Raw genomic sequence first — 20,513 nt, 5'->3', positions numbered from 1 at the left:
TCCAGTGCTTTAGTGCAAGGACATAAGAGCAGCTGGCTGGCTGGCCAACCAGCAGCATATTATGGGAATCCCCCACTTCCCCTGATAAGCACGTGCTTATTTTGGCGGGCGCTAAGGTTGCCATGTGTCCTCTTATTCCAGGACACGCCCTCTTCATTTTTTATTTTTTTTACAAATTGCATTTATTGCTTTGAATGGCCGTCACAGCGTCATCTCTCTTTTTTGCTCTCCAAAATATGGCAATCCTAAATCCATCCCTGGAGCAGGTCCTGCAAAAGAAGGCAGCGCGCTTCCCATTCAGAAAAAAGCGGGAGCCCCTCCCTGCCGCGGGGGCCGCGAATGGCAGTCCCTTTAAAAGGCTGGCCGCGCTCAGCCGCCCGTCTTCATGAATGGAACACCCCCCCTCCCCCGCCTCCACGTTCCTCTCCGGTCGAGCTCATTTCACGCAAACGCGGGGGGCGGGAAGGCCCTCTTGTTTATTAATTTTTGCCTCGGCTGAAAAATGGGCCCTTCTCCGCGCGTCGCCGTTTAGGCGCGCTCGCCCCCGGACACCGCCTAGCCTAGGGCGCGGAACGGGGGTCCGCGCTTGGAGCGTGCGGGGGCTTCTCGAAGCCGCCCCCCCCTCGTGGCTTCTCCCCTCCCTCCTTGGCCTGCTTCCCTTCCCTTCCCTGCAGCTCTGCGGCTCCGTAGCGATGGTAGAGGCAGCCGAGGGGGAGGGATGCAGCTCGGGAGACAGGGTGACTTCACCGCCGCGGCAGGAGAGCGCCGCTCCCCGCTAGCCGACGGAGAGGACCCCGCGCCGCCAATATTGGGAGCAACCACTTCCACCCGGGCCCCACCATGTCCACCAAAGCGGAGCAGTGTAAGTAGCCCACCCCGCGGAGGCAAAGAGACTGGGGGGGGGCAAAGGAGAGCATCGGCAGGGACGGAAGGGGGCAAACTGGGGGCGTCAGGTGGTTGTGAGGTGGGGGGAAGAGGCGGGAAGGGACGGCGCTGTCCGTGGTGCTGAATGCGGCAGGATATTTCTCCGCCCTTTCATACAGAAGGGAAGCCCAGATCTAGGAAGATCGAAGAGCACTGCGGTTTAAAGAGCTTGATTCTGGGGACCTTCTGGTCTCCCCCGGGCCTTCTGCGCCCATCATGTTGGCCACCCTTAAGGATGTTCATCTACAAAGCACAATCCCTTTAAAAGCATCATGGAGTGTTTGAATCCCTATATTTACCAAAAGAGGGGAGATGGTTTTCTGTCTCCACACATACAGAGGAAATGTAGGCCTTTGATACGATTCTCTCTCCCCCCCCCCTTTTAAAAGAGGAGCTAGCTTAACGCACTTGATTTGATTCCGTTGCTAGATTTTGGAAATCTTCCTACCAGATTATTTTCATTTCCTGATTGCACTGTACTGGATGACTTGAAAATAAAAACAAAATCTCAGGGGCCTTCAAGTAATAGGCTATCTCTTGCCTTTCTCCTACCCCCACTCTTGCTTTAGTTGATATTTTGGACTGGGTGGGGATTGTCTTCCTTGATGGCTTCTTCAAGTTGCCAGTGAAGTAATACTTACACACTCAGATAAACAGAGATGCAATTAGAGGAGGAAAAGAGGGATTGGTCAGATCCATATATATACAAGGCCGTTGCTTCCAAGACACCCTATCAGGTCACTGTGAGGCAGGATCAGCTGACTGTTTGTGTAGCTTCATTGACCAACACTGAATGAAAAGGTATAATAGAATCATGGCACCGTATACTCGCAGGGGACCCTTGGATACGGCAGGTGCGCCAATGTCTTGCAGGCAAAGTATCCATGACCGGTTCTTGCCTATCTTCCTTTGGCTACCTCTCAAGGAAGAAGATTCCAGAACTTCTCTTGGAAGTGTACAGAATTGTTTCTTCATTTATAGTGTTGCACTTGGGAAATTTTAGATTCTGGATTTAATTTTTAGGCCCCCCCCCCATTAGATGGCAATGTGTAGTACTTCACTTACTTTAAAAAATGTGCCAAGCAAGCTCTGCTGCATTGGGGAATTTCCTGCTCATTCTGTTGAGCGGGACGCTGGACTTCTACTCCCAAAGTCTTGCACTGAGTCCACCACTGATCCTTTAGAATAACCTCCTTAAGGTTCAATCTTGCTTCAGTTAAATGCCCTTGGTAGATGGCAGGCAAATACTTCCTCTTTAATGAAGGAAGATATGTGCTGATTATCTGTGGTTGAACAATGCAGGATGAAATGATGTCACTGATCATAGAACTGCAGAGCCATAAATATGGACAGATCATTCCAGTCCACAAGCCAAAGACAGAACGGCCCATATCTGAAGTATCTATCTAGTCTTTTCCTGAATACCATCAAGGAAGGAGATATATAAACCTCTCTGGACAGTATGCACTAGAGCTTGGATAACTGAATCAGTCTGTGGATCAGAGCAACTAACTAACTAACTAACTAACTAACTAGAATAATGGGTTGTTCTTTCTGCTTGCCTTCCACAGATCAGGGAAACAATGCTGATGTAATTTATTTTCTCCACATATTGTTAAAGGAAACAAAGGCATTCACTTCCTTCTCTTACCCAATATCAGTTTCCAGAAACTCTCCCCAGCTCCAGGCCAGGGGTAATCAAGCAAATGATGGACTAAAGCCTCATTGTTATGCTCACTTACCACAATGGAACTCAATGAGAGTTACTTCTGCATAGACATACATAGAATTGTGCAGTCGGAGTCCTATTCCCATTGTTTTCGGGGCCAAAGTAGATATGGAGCAATAACAGTTGAGTGAGCATTTGAAAGTTAAGTAGCAGGCATAGAGTGTCCAATCCAGAAAAAGTATGCTGGTGTGGAGGGTTTTTTTACCCATTTTTCTACCCAACTGAGGCGCCAGTCCAGATGGCCCTCCTTCATGCCTGCTATTTGCACTGGAAAGAAAGTTTCCACTGGTGCAATTGAGAGACTTCCTTCCAATGCAAATATAGGGCAATGGTCCCCTGATCCTGATGAGTACTACAGCAGGGGACAAGGAGTTGAACCCTTGTCCCTGTGGTCATGATCCAGATCAACCCCCATGCACCTGCTATTTCCTTTTAAAAGATGCACAGCTATTAATGCATATTATATCTACTGCAGGTGGGTTTGGTACAGAGGCAGCAGAGAAGATCCCACAGAGGACTCTTTCTACTGAGTCTATTGACATAAAAAGGATCTGAACCAACATAATGTGTAGGAAGTAGCTGAGGAAGAGGATTAGGTCAGAACTGAGTGTTCATGAGCCTGTTAATTGTGTTCAGACCCTTCCAAGAAATACTGCTTCACTTAGATCAGAAAAGCGAGCTGAGAGAAACCCAGTAATGTTGTTATGAAATAATCTTGGATACAGATACCTAAGCTCCTTTTAAGGAAAAATAATTTAAATGAAAATAAGCTGTTTTCCCAAGCACCTGGTGATGCTTCCTGATGATCTAGGTGTTAACGCTTCTGAAAACCAGGTCATGACTCATTACAGGACATTTTAGGTGATTTGCTCTCTATATTGTGGCTGTAGCTGTGTTCTGCATTTGACTTGGCAATGTCCCTGGGATCATAGCAACAGGTTGAAGGTGCCATTTGTGTGATGCACTGCATTGATGTCTGAACACCAGGAACAAAATCTGGGCCAACCACCATACTTGAAGTCTACCTTCTGTTTCCTTGTTTTTCAGCACAATTTTTTTTTCATAATTAGAAAAAGTCTGTAATACAGTATTTGATGGAAACACACAATTATATTAATTTGACATGCAAGCCAAATAAACATACACTTATAAGACCCTTACATCCTTTCTGGGAGATGTTCATGTGTCTTCGCTTTGAAGGTTGACCACCCCAGTGAAAATACTGCATAGGGAGCCATTTCAATCAGGGTTAAGGTTGGGTTTTGGCACAGAAACTGATTTGATTGCCCTAAATGATTACTTCTGTTGGGAGAGAGACAGGGGAAATGTGTCCCTGTTAATTCTCCTTGACCTCTCAGTGACTTTTGATACCATCAGCCATGGTATTCTTCTGGAATTAGGGATGGGTGGCGCTGCTTTGTGGTGGTTCCGATCCTACTTGGATGGTCATCTGCAGATGACCTGTAGAGTCTTCATTGTGGGGTTCCACAGGGATTGATTCTGTCCCCTACACTCTTTGACATCTATATGAAACAGCTGAGTGGGGTTATCCGGAGGTTTGGAGTACGTTGTCAGCAATATGCTGAAGACACACAGCTCTACATTTGCAGGGGAGGCAGTGGATATACTGGACAATTGTCTTACCTCGATAATGGACTTGATGAGAGCCTACAAACTGAAGCACAATTCAGTTAGACTGAGGCATCTCTAGAACGGACGACTGTGAGATTACCTGCTCTTGATGGGGTTGCCTCCCTCTGAAGGAGCAAATACACAGCTTGGGGATATTTCTGAATCCTTCATTGTCACTTGAGATTCAGGTGCCCTCAGTGGAGCAGAGTGCCTTCCACCAGCCTGTCCAGCTGCATTCCTAATCTTTACAGGGACAGCCTAACTTCTGTTGTCCAGGCTCTGGTGACCTCTAGGCTAGATTACTGCAATATGTTATATGTAGGGCTGCCTCTGAAAATGGTTCTGCTAGTGCAGAGTTTGGTGACAGGTTATTCATGGGGGCAAGACAGTCTGAGCATAAAACACCAATCCTGGCTCAACTGCACTGACTGCCAATTAGTTTCTGGGTTCAATTAAAAGTACTGTTTTTGACCCATAAAGCCTTAAATGGCTCAGGACCACAATACCTCAAGGACCACCTCTCTCCATATGAGCCTACTTGGACCCTGAGATCATCCTCTGAGGCCCTTCTTGTGTTCTTTTCACAAGAGATCCAGAGGGCGGCAACACGAGAATGGGATTCCTGTTTGTGGGTTGCTCTCCTTAAGGATCAGCTGGTGCCTTCATTATACAACTTTAGGCACTAGGCAAAAACGTTCCTCTTTAACCAGACCTTTGGCAGATTGACATCTTAATGCCCTTTTATGTGTTGTGGAAGGGGGGTGAGGATTATTGGGTTGTCTTTGTTTTTATTATGCATTTTGTGTTTTTTATATATATTGTAATTCTGTGTTGTGAACCACCCTGAGGTCTATGGATACAGGGCAATATATGAAATAGATAGATAGATATATAAAAAAGTAATATATGATTGCTCTCCACCTTGATATGATATGATATGAGCTGGTGCGATATATATATATATATATATATATATATATATATATAAGCTCATCAGCTATGGCCTGAAGGCACACAAGGCTACCACGTTTCTGAAGTTAAGCAGCTCTGAGCTTTTGCACCACAAGAACCAGAATTATAGAGCCAGGAGGGATCTTGGAGGTCGTCTAGTTGAACACCCCCTTCTCAGTGCAGGAACTGTGATACAGGGCATAACTACATCATCCCTGGCTGATGGTTATCCAGCCTCTGCTCAAATACCTCTAATAAAGGAGAGAGCTCACCTGAGGCAGCCTATTTCACTGTTGAGTAGCTCCTACTGTTAGGAAAGGTCTCTTAACAGTTAGCTGACGTCGTCTTCCCTGGAATTTCCACCCATGGATTTTAGTGCAGCCTTGTGGAGCAATGGAGAAGAAGTCTGATCCATCTACTGCAGGGTTGGGGAACCTGTGGCCCTCCAGAGATGGTTGGACTCCAAATCCCATCAGCCACAGCCAGCATGGCCAGGGATAGTGAGAGTAGTAGTTCAGCAACACAAGTGCAAATAGTTCATTACAATGGTCACTCAAATATCTGCTTAGGCATGCAGAGATTTCTCAGCAGTAAACATCTCAGTGACTCTTACAGAAGAAAACAGAGGCAGATGAACTCTATGAGTCACTGTTTTCTTTGCTACATGCAATCACATGATGAATGGGAAAATCTGGGGAAAGAGATTTCCCATACATTTATTTCATTTCTAAGTTTTTATGGTAACATTCCTTTACATTTTCGTTTCTTACGATGATTAATAGGTTGCTGTTTAATTTATTGCCTTCATTGCCATTGGCTGCATAATAAACCTATCAATTGCTTAACTGTAGGGTGAAAGTTAATTCATTTAAAACATTTCTACCCTCCCACTGAATATACAACATTCTCAAGGTATCTTACAACTTCAATAAAAACAAGGGTAGATTTTTATCCCAGTTAGTATCCATGTTGGATTTGAAATTGGGTGTGTGTATAATATATATGTACTTTTTATACATGCCATTATTTTGTATATGTTTTTACTGTATTTTGAAATTGCTCCGAGTAATTCAACAGTATTTTCGAAATGAAAACCTACCAATGGCAGATTTCTGTGAGGGGTTGCTTATACAGCCAGCCCTGGAACTAAGTTGTACACTGCCCTGAGAACTATGGGTATAGGGCAGTATACTTATAAGAAGCAATTTATAAATGAAATTGAGTAATAACAGCAATGATGATTAAATGATAACAAAAAGCAACAAAAGTAGTAAAAGCAATCAATTAACTACTGTGATTGCTAATACATACGGCCAACTTACCAAGTAGTAAGTGTGACGAAGCCTTGCCACCTTCACCACAAGAAAACACACACACCACATTTTCATTAATACAAATGACTGGGCAAAACCATGGTAGTAAACCTTATTCTTTGGTTGCCTGCAGCCAGCCATTCTAACAGTTATATTTAGCAATTCAGTCAATAGATCGGGCTGTAACTTATTCCTAGGTGATGCCTCAATATGGCAGTGTCAGAAGCAAGAGCCATATCTTCTGGGGCCTCCAAAAACTTCACCTCTGGTTTCTTGTCCCCTTGGTTGATCAGCCCACTGAGTACTGAGATGATACAGTTGTCTTCACACTGCTTCTTGAGGCCTCCCTATGCCATCTCAAGCCAGCCCCTTCTTGCATTGTAAAGCACAAGCACATTTCCTGGCAAACCCCTTTTTACAGTGTAAAGCACATAGTGTACAGCAAATTAGCTGTACCCATACCTTTTGTTACTTGCCTGTTTTGGTTTCATGATTACAGCCGCCTAGCCGATGGCCAGTTTCCCAGGTAGCAGTGCAGGTGAAATAGATAATACATCACTGCTTATTTGGTGAAATAGATAATACATCACTGCTTATTTGGTGAAATAGATAATACATCACTGCTTATTCTGATCTCCTTAGTTTTGTCTCCTGTACTTCCAGTGATTTGGGCAAGCCTTTGAGAGAGAGGAAACTCTGAAGTTGGTGTAAGATCTTGGCTTGCTCCAAGCCTGGTAACCACAGTTTCCCCAGTTTGGGGCAGAATGGGAAACTATAGTTAGCTGTAGACTTCCTGATGTGATCATGGCATGCTGAGGAGAAAAGGGGTGCATGTTTGGGCAAAATATGGCAAGCCAAACCAATTTTCCATTGTTCGCCATGTACTTCTAAGCATATTTTTGGGATGTAAGACCATATTGGAGACACTTTTGAGGGTTGAATGGTGTTGTATGATTAATTTTATGAAGACTTAATCATTGCATTGGTTTCCTGTCATTTTGCTTGACTTTGTACAAATATCATATGTGTGTGTGTGTGGGGGGGGGACAGACACCAATAAAATTGTTTAAGTTTGGTGGACATTTGGAATAAAATCGAACTGGCAACTGCCTTCAGCCTGAATATATTCAATTCTGACCACAGTTCAACACAGTTAGTCATGCCGAAGTCCGTTAAATTAAATGGGTTTTGGAGTATCTGAGGGTACATCTAGTCTTCCTTCCACCAGCACTATGGCCCCAATCCGATGGAATCCTCCTTCCCTCCCAACAACTGCTGTTAACTTTTTAAAAACTGGGAGATCCATGATCATAGATTACAGTTAGCTTAGCTGTAGCTGTGCTGGATTGTGGCCTGAATGCAGAAAAACTATATGATTTTTCTATCCACAAGAACAGAACTGAGATACATGTTCTTTTTCTTCCCCTTTCCATTTTCTTCAAACGCAACAAAAACCAGTTGCTTCCAAGATCCGGTACTTGCAAGAATACCATAACCGTGTTCTTCACAACATTTACCCCGTCCCCTCTGGAACTGACATTGCAAACACTCTGAAATACTTTTCTCAGACATTGCTAAGGTAAGCTTTAAATTATGCTTTCATAGAAAATATATACTGGTTAAATGAAGTGTATGAATAGCTTTATGAAAAATAGAAGGGTGTTCTGCTAGATGTGTCAGAGCTCAATGAAGTATAAAATCTGGAAGCAATAAGTAACTTCAGCAGTGGTTGTCTAGGAGGAAGCTATGTATATGTGCAGCAGTACGTAGGGAGAATGAGGTGATGGGCTGTACCACTATTGGCTACGTATTTCATCTGTTTCTCCACCAAGAAGAATCCCTGCAATTGGAACACTAGCAAAGCAGGGGGAAAGGTGATCAACCCCCCTTTATCTGTTATGCTGATTTTCTATTTGCAGGAGGTTGCTAATAATATACCAGAGCATTCAGAAATGTGATTGCCTACAATCAGTCAGCAGTGATCCAGTCCATTCTACCTGCCTTAACTTTCCCCACCCATTCTGCTGCATTTATGTAGACCAGTCCTCAGTTTGCCCAACCAAACTGCTTAACAACCAGTGGCTATATAACCTGTTCCGTACCACAGCATAACAGGAGTGGAAGGCGACTTGGTCAGTAAGATCTCCTAACTCGTCACCCTAAGGCAGGATATCCTAACCCCAAAGTAGTTCCCTCTGAGTCGTCTGCCAAATTTTCGTAAAATTTCCAATGGCGATAATATCAAATGCTTGCAATTTCCCCTAATGTCCATTTGGAACCTATAATTAAAACCCATTGCATGTCTTTTCCCGGCCTCCTTAGATTGTTTGGCTAATTAGTTTCCCTTAACAGATATGAAGTTTTGCTAAAGTACAAATGCTGATCAATACACAAAAGCAACCCCTTTCTCAAATGATGCTTCTGGCCATGTGGGAAGGAGCAGGGCTGTAATGGCTCCCAGGCCAATAGCTTAATGCCCCAGGAGGTATTTGTTGGAGTGCACTTTGATCTGTTGCCTTCAAGTCCCACTACCTCCCCCATGAGCTAGAAATGGGCTTAAAACATTTAGAGGTTGAGCTGGTGACTTGAAACCTGCACTCCGTTTTGGGTGGAAATGTGTCCTACTTTGTCCAAAACAAATCAGCAACCCAAACTGGCACATTGAAGGATGAGGCTGTTCAGAAGGAGTCTTCCCAGCTAGGTCACAAAGATGGATTTAATGGAAATTTGCAACATTCTAACATCTTTGGGGGAACAACAGACATTGGTTTCATGACGAGGTTGACTTCCTTTGCGTTTGGATTCAGTTGGCTTTCTTTTAGTCACTTGGGGGATGAACATGACCCTTGGACTTGCAGACATCTTTAGGGTGCACCAAATTTGGGGAGGGAAATTGGGCAGCGCCGGTTTTAGATGGATGGGTGGGGAAATGTAAAGAAAATGCATTTTTTTTTTACAAATAAAACATCACATTAAAAATAAATCACCATGCACAGCGCATAACACATTGATTCATTGAGCTCCTTCTTAAGTTGACCTTCAGGCCAAAGCATTTCTCTGCATTAAGCATGAATTTAATTTTCATGCATTGCTCATTTCCAGCTTGTTTTCCCCCCTAACTTGACTGCAAATATAACAAATGCCCCAGAGGGAAAGGAGAATTATTATCTTCTTATCAAGAGAAAATCGTGTTTCTTTATCTATAAAATAGCAGCTGCTCAAGATACAGGACAGGATCCCTTCTCAGAGTTTCTGCAGGTGCAAAAGCTGTTCCAGATTTTTTAAAAAATGCATTCCCATGTCCTGCGTCAGAGGCTATTGCTGAAGATTACTTCAACTTCAGAAATAGACTTGCAGGGGCTGTGATAAAAAACAAAAACAGGGTATAAGGTGCTGATACAGAGGTCCTCATGTTGAGTGACCTTTAGGGTGACTGGGTACAAAGGTGGGGCAGGATAGGATGAAGCAGGGCTGGGGAGTCCTTGCCCCTCCTAATGTTGTTGAACAGCTTCCATCATCCCTGACCATGCAGGCTGGGGCTGGTGGCAATTGGGGTCCAACAACACCAGTTTCCCCATCCCTGGGACAGAATGGCAAGTGCAAATTGTCATGTAGACAAGAGTGAGTGAATATTCCTACTGAATATCCAGGTTTTTGCACAATGTAAAAGAAGCCCTGTCCTCTTTTATATTTGGCAGTTTTAGTGAAGGTTGCAAGCGCTCTTGAACCATTTCGAATCACCTCTGGGAGAAGGTGGTGGGTACAGATTGAAAATTGGACTCTACATTGTCTTCCCTCGAGGCTGTACTTACTTTTAAGTTCCTCTTTATGGGAGTTAGATCGTCATTGACAGTGTACTTGTGTAACAGGGGAGCCAACTTGGGCCCCAGGTTATGGGCACACAGTGCGCGTGATGGCATGACATCACGCTGTGACATGACAAAATGACATCATACGCACCCACTCTCCTTGGAACCTGACTTCCGGTGGTACCGGAAGTCAGGTTCCGAGATCTCAGAAAGACCTCAGAAAGCATCTCCGAGCACTCGGACATGATTTCCGGTGCTTTGCAAGGCACCAGACATTGCATCAGGGGCCCTGTGGCATGGATGCTCAGCACCCACAACTATAGATGGCACCCCTGTAGCATAACTAGTCTGTATGGAGGTGTGTCACCTAACACACTACAAGTCCCAGCATGCAATGTCACACTATTTGGGTTAGGAAAAGCACCCAAGGTGCACCATGGTTTATGGGCTGCCCATTGGTTTGGACAGCTCCATGGTGAGTAGAAGGCAACAGTTCCTAACATGGGGATGCTAGGGAACTAGGGATTTCTGCATGCTATGCAGCTATTAAAGACCCTACACAGATGCACCTGAAGAACCAATTCAGTGCTTCTGCTGGTACATTCAACTGTGTCCACACAACCTTGACCTTGCTGCCACCCCAACACTGTCCAGGTAAGCTGTAGTGTTGCTGGTCTTAGCAGGGCAGCTCTGCCCCACCACACCAGCCACAAGTGGCTATTAGATACCTTCCCCTGCCCTGCAGACTCTACAATTTGCCTCAATCCTCTGCATGTACACCAAAAAGATATATAATAATTTGTCCTGCTAAGAAAGCACATTGCCATGCAAATCCTTGGCCTTTAAACATTTAAAAGTTCCCTTGCTCTGGCCAGAAAGCACATTCGATAGCAATGGAGAATTGCATGCTGGGATGTGTAGTCTCTCGATGCTTCAGCTCCATTTTGAAGGAGTACAACCTTGAATGCCTTATACCTTCAGAGAGCCAGAGCTGATCGAGATTTATGCTTTGCAGCCAAATAAAGAAAAATGAGCAATTGGACTGCACTGGAATAGAATGAAATTGAGTAGCTAAGGCAGTGGAACAGCACAGCATAGGATAATAAATTAACCCCCCCCCAAAAAAACCCACCATCAGTCAGTGTAGACAGTAATGACAATGGTCCAATGATATAAGCCAGCTTCCTTTGCTTCTATTTATTAGTGTGGACATGATTATGATAGTGGTCTTTAGGCGATTTTATTGGTTTGCGTTTGAAAAATACCCTCACGGTAACTGGACGTTGGGATACCAAAAGGGATGAGGGAAGTATATAAGGCACAATAAACAAGGCATTTTTAAAAGCCGAATATAATGGGTACAACCTGCTGCTGTGTGGCCTCTGTTTGTATCACTGAGACTTGTAGAGTTGAGCAGATGGTACAGATTACTTGTTGGAAGATGGCAGCTGGCATACTTGACCAATCCAGAACGCTTGTACAGTCTCCAAACAGGTTGACAGTTCCTGTGCCACCACAATAAGCTCTTGTCCTGCACATGTTTAAATCACTTCCCCAGTGCCCGTACTCTCACTGGATGACTTTGTGGCACCTTCCTGCTAGTTGTGCATTTGCTTATTCATGTGCAAGACAATTCATGAGGTCAGCAGTATATAATGAGGCCGGTGATTTCAGAAATATCCAAGTCTGGCTCAACATCCTTCCTATAAATGATGAACAGTCAGTGGGATGCTAACTTCTGTCTTTTGTAGACGATCAACCGTAGAAATCTGTAGGAAGAGTAAGGTCAAGGCTATACCAGCGTGACTCTCTTGTTGGACTGCAACTCACATCAGCCCCAGCTTAGTATGGCCAGTGGTCAGGGATGATGGGAGCTGGGAGTCCAGCAATATCTGAGGGCCACAAGTTGCCAGCCTGCAAGTAGGCATTTCAAACAGTGCCTCTTCCATGCCAAACACACAGGGGGGAAATGGGTATCTGGTCTGATGCATTGTAAACAAAATATATTTTTTGTAAGTTAGCTGATATATAGTCATGGTGTGATAAATTAGTAAAAAGAAGTGAAGAGCATGCACGAGACAAATTTAAGCACCTTTAAGCTCCTCTGATTTCACTGGGAGAGAGCCAGGCATATTTTTAAGGCTGCAGTCCTATGTGCCACTTACCTGGGAGTAAGCCCCATTGACTACACTTGCTTCGGAGTAAATTTGCATAGGGTTGTGTTGCGCCTCTTCTGTTGATTTCAGTGAGTTGTAAAGGTGCTTAACTTTGCCTGGATCAGTGCCCTTTAATCTTGTTGCAGAAGCAGCCTTTTTTAAATAGCCATTTCAGAAAAGTGGATTAATATGATTGCAATGATATTGAGAAGGCCTAGCAATCTAATTTTTAGCCTTCATTTTGATTCCCACTAAGCCTTTTAATTATTCTAAATTATTTCTCCTTTAGTCTGTAGTGAGTTTGTTCAATAAATAACGTAAGTAGCCTTAGCAATGTATGATAAGACCCTGTCTGATATACAACGGGTGATGCTTGCTTAGCCCTTAGATTTCAAAGTAACCATGTTAACAAGAGAGTGTTTGTATTCAGAAAATAAGATGTTTCCTTCCCCTAAATTAAAAACACACACAAACTACCATTCTCATAAGCTCACAAACATGCTGCAGCCCATCGACAATATATTATTTTAAAGCTTTTCCAAACGTAGTTTAGCTAACATTTTAGAAATATTATATTATTTCTAAATCCATGTGCCTGTTGAAATCTCATTATCTCAGATGATACTGATGGAATGTCATGAAACAGTATCATGTAATACATACAGACATTATTTTGATGCAATAAACATGTGATTTTTAAGGCTCTCTTAACAAACACACATGTTTATTCTTTGCTAAAACATGTTTCTAGAAGTGCCACACCTATTTTTTGCAAGTATTTCCTCCTTGGTTTCCAATAAAGATGTTCAAAATGTTTTCCCAATATTATCCTTTTCTTATATAAAATAATAATAATAATAATAATAATAATAATAATAATAATAATACACACATATATTTCAGACAATCTGATGCTGCCGCCGTTGCACTGTTTTTCTCCTTCCATAGCAAATTGCATCTAATTTTGCAGAACTGTGAAACATGGGTGTGCCACTGAAACATGCATTTTTATATTTTTGCTCCTTATGAACCAGATAACACATGAGATGCAATGGAAAATTTCCCCACAAGTAGCAATTCTGAATTGTATTTTTTCCCCAAGCATGGAAGTGAACTGTTGCTAGATTTTGCAAGATGCACTAGTTATTGGTAGAGATTGCATCTCATGTGGGATGTATCTGGAGTTTTATTATTTGTTTTATAGTGTCATTTCAATGTAATGTGCTGTTCTTTGTGTCTTTGTTGTCTCTTTTTTTTCTTTGTCCCCCCAACAGCATTTTGTCCCGCACAGGGAAGAAGGAGAACCAAGATGCCTCCAATTTGACAGTGCCCATGACCATGTGTCTTTTTCCTGTGCCATTCCCACTCACCCCATCTCTAAGACCACAGGTCAGTTCCATCAACCCTACTGTTACTCGCTCCCTCCTTTACAGCGTCCTGCGAGATGCTCCCACTGAACGCGGCCAGCAAAGTCGTGATGCTCAGTTATCAGACTACCCTTCATTGGACTATCAAGGACTATACGTGACATTGGTGACTCTGCTGGATCTAGTTCCTTTGCTACAACATGGTCAGCATGGTAAGTGGAACTTTTGAATCCTTACAGACAGCTTGGGGGCATAGCATCAACACTAGGCTTGTATGAATGAGAAAAAACAGCTTTCAAAAATAGGCTTGAATTGGCATGGATCCAAATTTTGAATCTTGTTATCTGTACTATAGATACACCATTATCTACACTGGGCTTATGTCAATAAGAAAACCTTAAATCGGCAGATATCTAGATGTTTTATGTTTTGCAAATTTGACGGATCCAAGGACAGTTATAATGTATTGGTGTAGAGATATGTATCTAAAAATGTTGTTTTAGATTCTAAAGGCACTCTACTCTTCTCTGCAAGTGCTTTAGGAATGGAGTCTTGCTGTGTTTATTTATTAATATAATTTATTAAATTCATATACAGTCGTACCTTGGTTGACGAACACCTTGCGACTCGAATGTTTTGGCTCCCGAATGCCGCAAACCTGGAAGTGAGTGTTCCAGTTTGCAAACGTTCTTTGGAACCCGAACGTCCAACATGGCTTCTGCGGCTTCCGATTGGCTGCAGGAGCTTTCTGCAGCCAGTTGGAAGCTGCACCTTGGTTTCTGAACGTTTTGGAAGTTCAACAGACTTCTGGAAAGGATTCCGTTTGACTTCTGATTTCTGATAGCTGTGGGACAGGAGAAGGTCCAAAGTTTGGAGGGACCAGTCTGGGTACTGGAAACTTGTGTTCCGAGCGTAAGCACTCATCTCCCCCTAAAATGCCTTAGCTGCACTCCCTCACCCTTAGTGGCAGAGAACATGTTTTGCAAGCTCAAAGTCCCAGGTTCAGTCCTCAGGATCTCCAGGTAGCAGCTGCTGTGCAGTGCCTGAGGCACTGGAGGAAAAACCACCTGGCAGGGTAGACAATACTGGCTTATGTGAACCCATGGCTCAGTTTGGCACAGCTCCATGTGTTCAGAGACAGGCTGAACCCACAGCAAACATTTAAAGCACCGTTATACTGCTTTAACCAGTTGTAGCTTCTCCCAAAGAATCCTGGGAACTGTAGGTTCTTAAGAGTGCTGAGTGACCAAGAGGCTCCTGTTCCCCTCACGGAGCTACAGTCCTCACAGTGGTTTAGCAATCAAGCTCTCTTTTCAGGGAATTGTAGCCCTGGGAGGAGAAAGTAACTCTCAGCATCCTTGGCAAAATTTACCCAGGATTCTTTGGGAGAAGCCATGGCTGTTTAAGGGGATGTAAAAGTGCTTTAATGGTGTGTATGTGTTCCCTTTTGCTTGATTAGTTTCAGCACTGTCCTTGGGAGAAGCCATCTGCTGTAGAGACAGGAGGCTTAAGAAAGGCATTTACTTGAGGAAATAGGTATCTGTCAGAAAGTTCCTCTGGAAGTTTAGTCGGAAGCTCATTTCTCATAACTTGAAGCCATTGGTTTGAGTTCCATTTTCCATGTGACAGCCCTTTAGATATTGGAAGATGGCTGTCTCCTCTCAGTCTCCTCTTTATCACGCTAAACATATCCAGCTCCTTTAAGCACTTCTCATAAGGCTTGGTTTCCAGACCCTTGATCGTTTTGGTCACATTTCTCTGCACACATTCCAGCTTGTCAATATCCTTTTTAAATTGTGGTGCCCAGAATTGGACATTGTATTCCAGGTGTGGTCTAACCACAGAATCAGTACTATTACTTCTCTTGTTCTGGACACTAAATTTCTATTGATGTTTTTTTGCTGCTGCATCACACTGTTGACTCATATTAAGCTTGTGGTCTACTAAGAGCCCTATATCGTTTTCACATGTATTACTGCCAAGCTAGAGTTCCCCCAACCTATATTTGTGCATCTGGTCTTTCCTGCCTAAGCGGAGAACCTTATATTTGTCCCTACTGAAATGCATTTTGTTGGTTTTGGTCCAGTTCTCCAATCTTTTAAGGTAATCTTGAATCCGGATTCTGTCCTCAGCCACCTTTGCTACTTCTCCCATGTTGGTGTAATCTGCAAATTTGATAAGCACCCCCTTAATAGCTTCATCCAAGTTGTTTACAGTGAAGTTGAACAACAATGGGCCCTGGGGAACCCCACTTTTGACTGTCATTGCATGAAGTCTGGAAAGCAATTGAACCACCATGCTTAGAGATACTACCTTTGACAAGCAACCATGTGGGGCGGGGAATGATATTGTAGCTAAGAGAATGTTGTAATTATAGTAATACATACAGTGTGTTAAATATAGTGACATATCTTTTAATAGCTTTTTGCTTTGCGACAGATCACTCTGTGATGGATAGCATTGGTCAAAAGTGTTTCTGCTGTAGATTTTGTATTCCTTGATTATGTATACTGAGGTTGCAGGTCTGTGCTTCTCTATTTAGGACACTAATAATACCAAAATCATTGGAGTAAATCAGCAAAACTGTTATGTTCAATTGCATTCACAGTCCCATTGGGATCCTCTCATTCAGAAATTCTGGCAGAAGGAGCAGTAATTTGATTTTGCCTTAAAAGTTCGGGAGTGATCCAGCCAACAGGAGATCATTTCAAGTCCTAGTTTGGTTTCAATTGCATTAAGTGTCCCATTGAAATGTAACTTGGAAGTGCTTTTAACTTTGGAAATTTTACGCACCCTGGAGTGCTATAGCTCAGTGGCAGATCATCTGCCTTGCATGCAAAAGACCCCAAATTCAATCCCAGGCACCTTCAGGTAAGGCTGGGCAGACCCCTATCTGAAACCCCACAGAGTTACTGCCAGTCAGGGTCAACACTATTGAACTAGACCAGGCTTCCTCAACCTCGGCCCTCCAGATGTTTTTGGCCTACAACTCCCATGATCCCTAGCTAGCAGGACCAGTGGTCAGGGATGCTGGGAACTGTAGTCTTAAAAACATTTGGAGAGCCGAGGTTGAGGAAGCCTGAACTAGATGGACCAATGGCCTGACTCATGGGGAGCTTCCTGTTTTCCTAAAATCCAGACAAACAGTCACCACCGGTGCCTAATGAACTGGGCTTCATACTTGGCTTGTTGCTGAAGAGGCCAGGAAGCTGGTTCTTCGCTTTTTCTAAATGTGTTGGACCAGGTCATGCCTTCCTCCTCTCACTCACTTCCATCCTTTCCTTGTTCTCCTTTCTCCTTCATCCATACTGCATTTTCAGTGCAGTTTGGCTTCTGGTGGCCTCAAGATGATGGTCTAGCAGCAGAGGCGGACCTCCATCCACCTCCTGCTCCTTATAGTCCCTCCTCACTCTACCAGATCCCATCAGCAGCTGCTAGGGACTACCCAAGACCTTGACAAATGGCACTACCCAAAGTGGGCATATGGGCACTCAGGGTGGCTCAGCCCTGGGCAGAGCAGCCGTTGGGTCAAGCATTGTTTTGAAAAGACTAGACAGTTTCCTCCAACTTCTGTTGTAAGCTCCCCTCCCTCTCTTGCCTCCCAGTTCTCCCTGTGCCCCAGAAGGACTCCTTTGGTCATCAGTGACCTTGATTGGATCTATCACAGAAGGCTATAAAGCATTTACCCCCACCTGATACCCCACCTGCAGATGTTTTGGAGGGGGACCAGGTGGTGTGGGAAGGTAGATATAATATGTAGGGCACCTTCTCCTGCTTTGATGGTGGCCATGCATTCACTGTTGTCTGTTTTCTCTTCCTCTTGGCAGATCTCGGACAGTCCATTTTTTACACAACCACGTGCTTGCTCCCGTTTCTCAACGACGACATCTTGAGCACTTTACCATATACCATGATCTCCACATTAGCCACGTTCCCGCCCTTTCTGCACAAAGACATCGTTGAGTATCTCAGCACCTCGTTCTTGCCCATGGCTATATGTAAGTGAATTCCGAAAGAAAAGGGTGGTGGAAAAACACTGGCGTTTCCCGTAGCGACGTGAGTGTACTGTATAGGATTAACCGGCCTGTAGAAACAACCCCAAGGCATCTCCTTGTCCTACATAAAAGTATTGTGTATAGATTTTATAGTTACGATGCTCCCAGTGGAATTCAATGTTGTGCTATTACAAATGTTTTGTATCAGCCTGGCAGATGGAACAATCCCCCTTCCCTTTCTCTCGCATCCTCTTCTGGGGGTTCTCTTGATTCCCCCTGAGCCAATTTCAGGTGGTTTATGGTGTGTTTGAGGGAACAGAAGACCTTATGCAGGGCTTTCACTGACAGGCTTTGTTAGGTGAGTGGTGGAATATGCAGTTTTGCAAATAAAGCGGCATTCTGCACCAAAGCCTGTGGAAGGATGGCTTAGGGAAATTGAAAATGCTATTGTACCAAAGCCTGTCAAGAGCTCCTTACTGACTTGAATGTTCTGGGCCTTCCTATGGATATGCCACTGATTCAGGAGCTTCATTGGCGCAAAACAACTCTCATACCAAGGTCTCCTTTATTTATTTATCTGTAAAAGTATCTGTACACTACCTATTAGATGACAATGTGCAAGTTAAAACAATAAAAGCAGACAGAGTAAAATCAGAGTAATATAAATAAAATACGAATGGTAACCCCAGATCCAGAAAGGGTGTAGTGCACAGGTATGTTTTTCATAACAAGTGCCAAAGTATCATCTTGGAACTTGTCAGAGTTCTGAGGGGGCTACCACAGAGAAGGCCCTACCCCTGGTTGTCATACCCAGGATACATGGCAGTTCATAAAATACAATGGTTTGTGTCTGAAGTTAGTCATACTCAGTGTAAACCCTTTGAAATTTCATGTACAACCCGGTATTTAAGACTCAGAGCGGTGCTGATTTGCTGTTAATGTGTAGAAAAGGTAACTCCAGAAAGGCATCAGAATTCACTTTCTGTTTACTACATCAGTATTCTGAGGAAATTCTGTTTGTGGTACTGCACCTACAGAAAATCATAGGGTGTGTGTGTGACCTGAAAACAGACATTTTTCAGAATACTCTTCCCTGTGCCATACACGAAGCAGCAACCAGCAGTTGCTTAAGATGTCTGGTTCAGATGGGCTCTCCCTGACCCATTAGACTGGACCCTGTTTTATCTGCTTAAATCCCCTGAATTTTTGTTTCATTTGCTTTTATATGCAATTGGGTGTTTTCATAATGCTGTTTTATTGGTTTTTGGATGTATTTTTGTTTCAATAACTTTTAAAATATTGTATACAACATTGAGAATAGAATATTAAGTAGTTTATAAATGCTTTTCAATCTGTCACTGAATCAGTACGCTAATAATAGTGGAATACTACATTTTCTGCCCTCTCTTGGCTCTATGTCTACATTTTCCTCTTACTTATGGAATAATTCTCAAAAAAACAATAGTCAACATTAACTCGTGCATGTAAGATGATGGGAAGAGGTATTTTATTTTTCTTCTCTGCCCATTATGCATCTACCTTTCTATTTGTATTATGCTTGGTGGATTAAAACATACCTATTTACCCTGGCCTTTGAACCTGGGACTTGTGTTTTCAGGACCCACCCTATTTCCAGGACTATAATTATAATTATAATTATAATGCATCTTGATTGATATTTATCTTTGAACACAATATCTGTTTTATTTCTTTCCTCTTAGTTCTGCTTTTGATGCCTTTATGTGTTTTGTATTTTCAATAATACACCAATGGAGCATGCCTATTTCAGAATTTCACAGTGCAATCATATTCAAGTCTACTCAGAAGCAAAAACAAACAATCAGAACTTCCAGGACAGCAAAATATAGGGTCACAGTCTTAATTTTTACAAGCAGAATACATCACAACCATTTTCTGGGTCAGTTTTAGAGTATGTGTGGAGTCTGATGAAGAATGCTATCTGAGATACAATGCCGTTTTAGCAAATATAAAATCATGAGCTGCTCATGATTAGATTAGCTCATTTGTTGAGTCCCCGCCTCCTTTGATATGCAGAACTGCTTTCTATGGCCACATTGCCAAAGCCTCTCCAGCTCACAGCACTTGGAAAAGGCAAGTTCCAGTTTATTTTGCATTTTATGGAGATGATCCCCAGAAGTGAAAGACTAGTGGATGCTCAATTAATATCCAAGTGCTATTGGTTTCTACAATTGGTGTTTCACATTCCAGAAGCTCTTTTGACTGCGCTTGCTCTCCAAGACATCCCTGCACTGAAGATTTTATCTGAAAATATTCAAACCAGCTGGAAATTTCTGCAGTGCAGCTGCTTTCTGAAATCATTGATTCCTGAGTCACATATCTTTAAACCTAAATAAGTTATTGCGTGTTGAGTCCCACAATGCCACCCCCCAAAAAATTCACACTTCACACATCAATTTTTGTTTAAGGTTTTTGGCATAATTTTGGCCACAACTTTATTCAAAATACAAAAAATGTGAGTGGTTGCTTAGGCATTGGTTATGACTATCTGTCCTTGCCCTCAGGGACAGAGCTGGCCTTCCGGACACCAACGGAAGCCAGCGTGGGAAACAAGTATTGGGTGAGAAAATGAAGCTGGGCATCAGTCCCTCACTTCTC

General features: G+C 43.2%; 1 protein-coding gene across 7 annotated transcripts in view; it reads left to right on the top strand.

Annotated features, from left to right (window-relative positions):
- Nucleotides 1–491: 491 nt before the first annotated feature.
- UNC79 (unc-79 homolog, NALCN channel complex subunit) overlaps nt 492–20,513 on the top strand; it is a 131,500-nt gene continuing 111,478 nt past the window's right edge. For 5 of the 7 annotated variants that reach the window (XM_081857343.1, XM_081857340.1, XM_081857341.1 and 2 more), the window contains exons 1-4: nt 492–862; nt 8,008–8,128; nt 13,789–14,093; nt 17,709–17,879. In XM_081857343.1, coding sequence (XP_081713469.1) covers nt 841–862; nt 8,008–8,128; nt 13,789–14,093; nt 17,709–17,879 — 619 coding nt within the window. In that variant the 5' untranslated portion in view covers nt 492–840. Of the gene's footprint in view, nt 863–8,007; nt 8,129–13,788; nt 14,094–17,708; nt 17,880–20,513 lie in introns of those variants that run through there. The other 2 variants (XM_081857342.1, XM_081857344.1) reach the window with 2 other exon arrangements.

The sequence above is a fragment of the Podarcis erhardii genome, assembly GCF_964252035.2.
Source record: "Podarcis erhardii genome assembly, chromosome: 1".
NCBI lineage: Eukaryota > Metazoa > Chordata > Lepidosauria > Squamata > Lacertidae > Podarcis > Podarcis erhardii.
The sequence above is the reverse complement of the archived record's forward strand: the minus strand, read 5'-3'. Positions and strand labels throughout refer to the sequence as shown.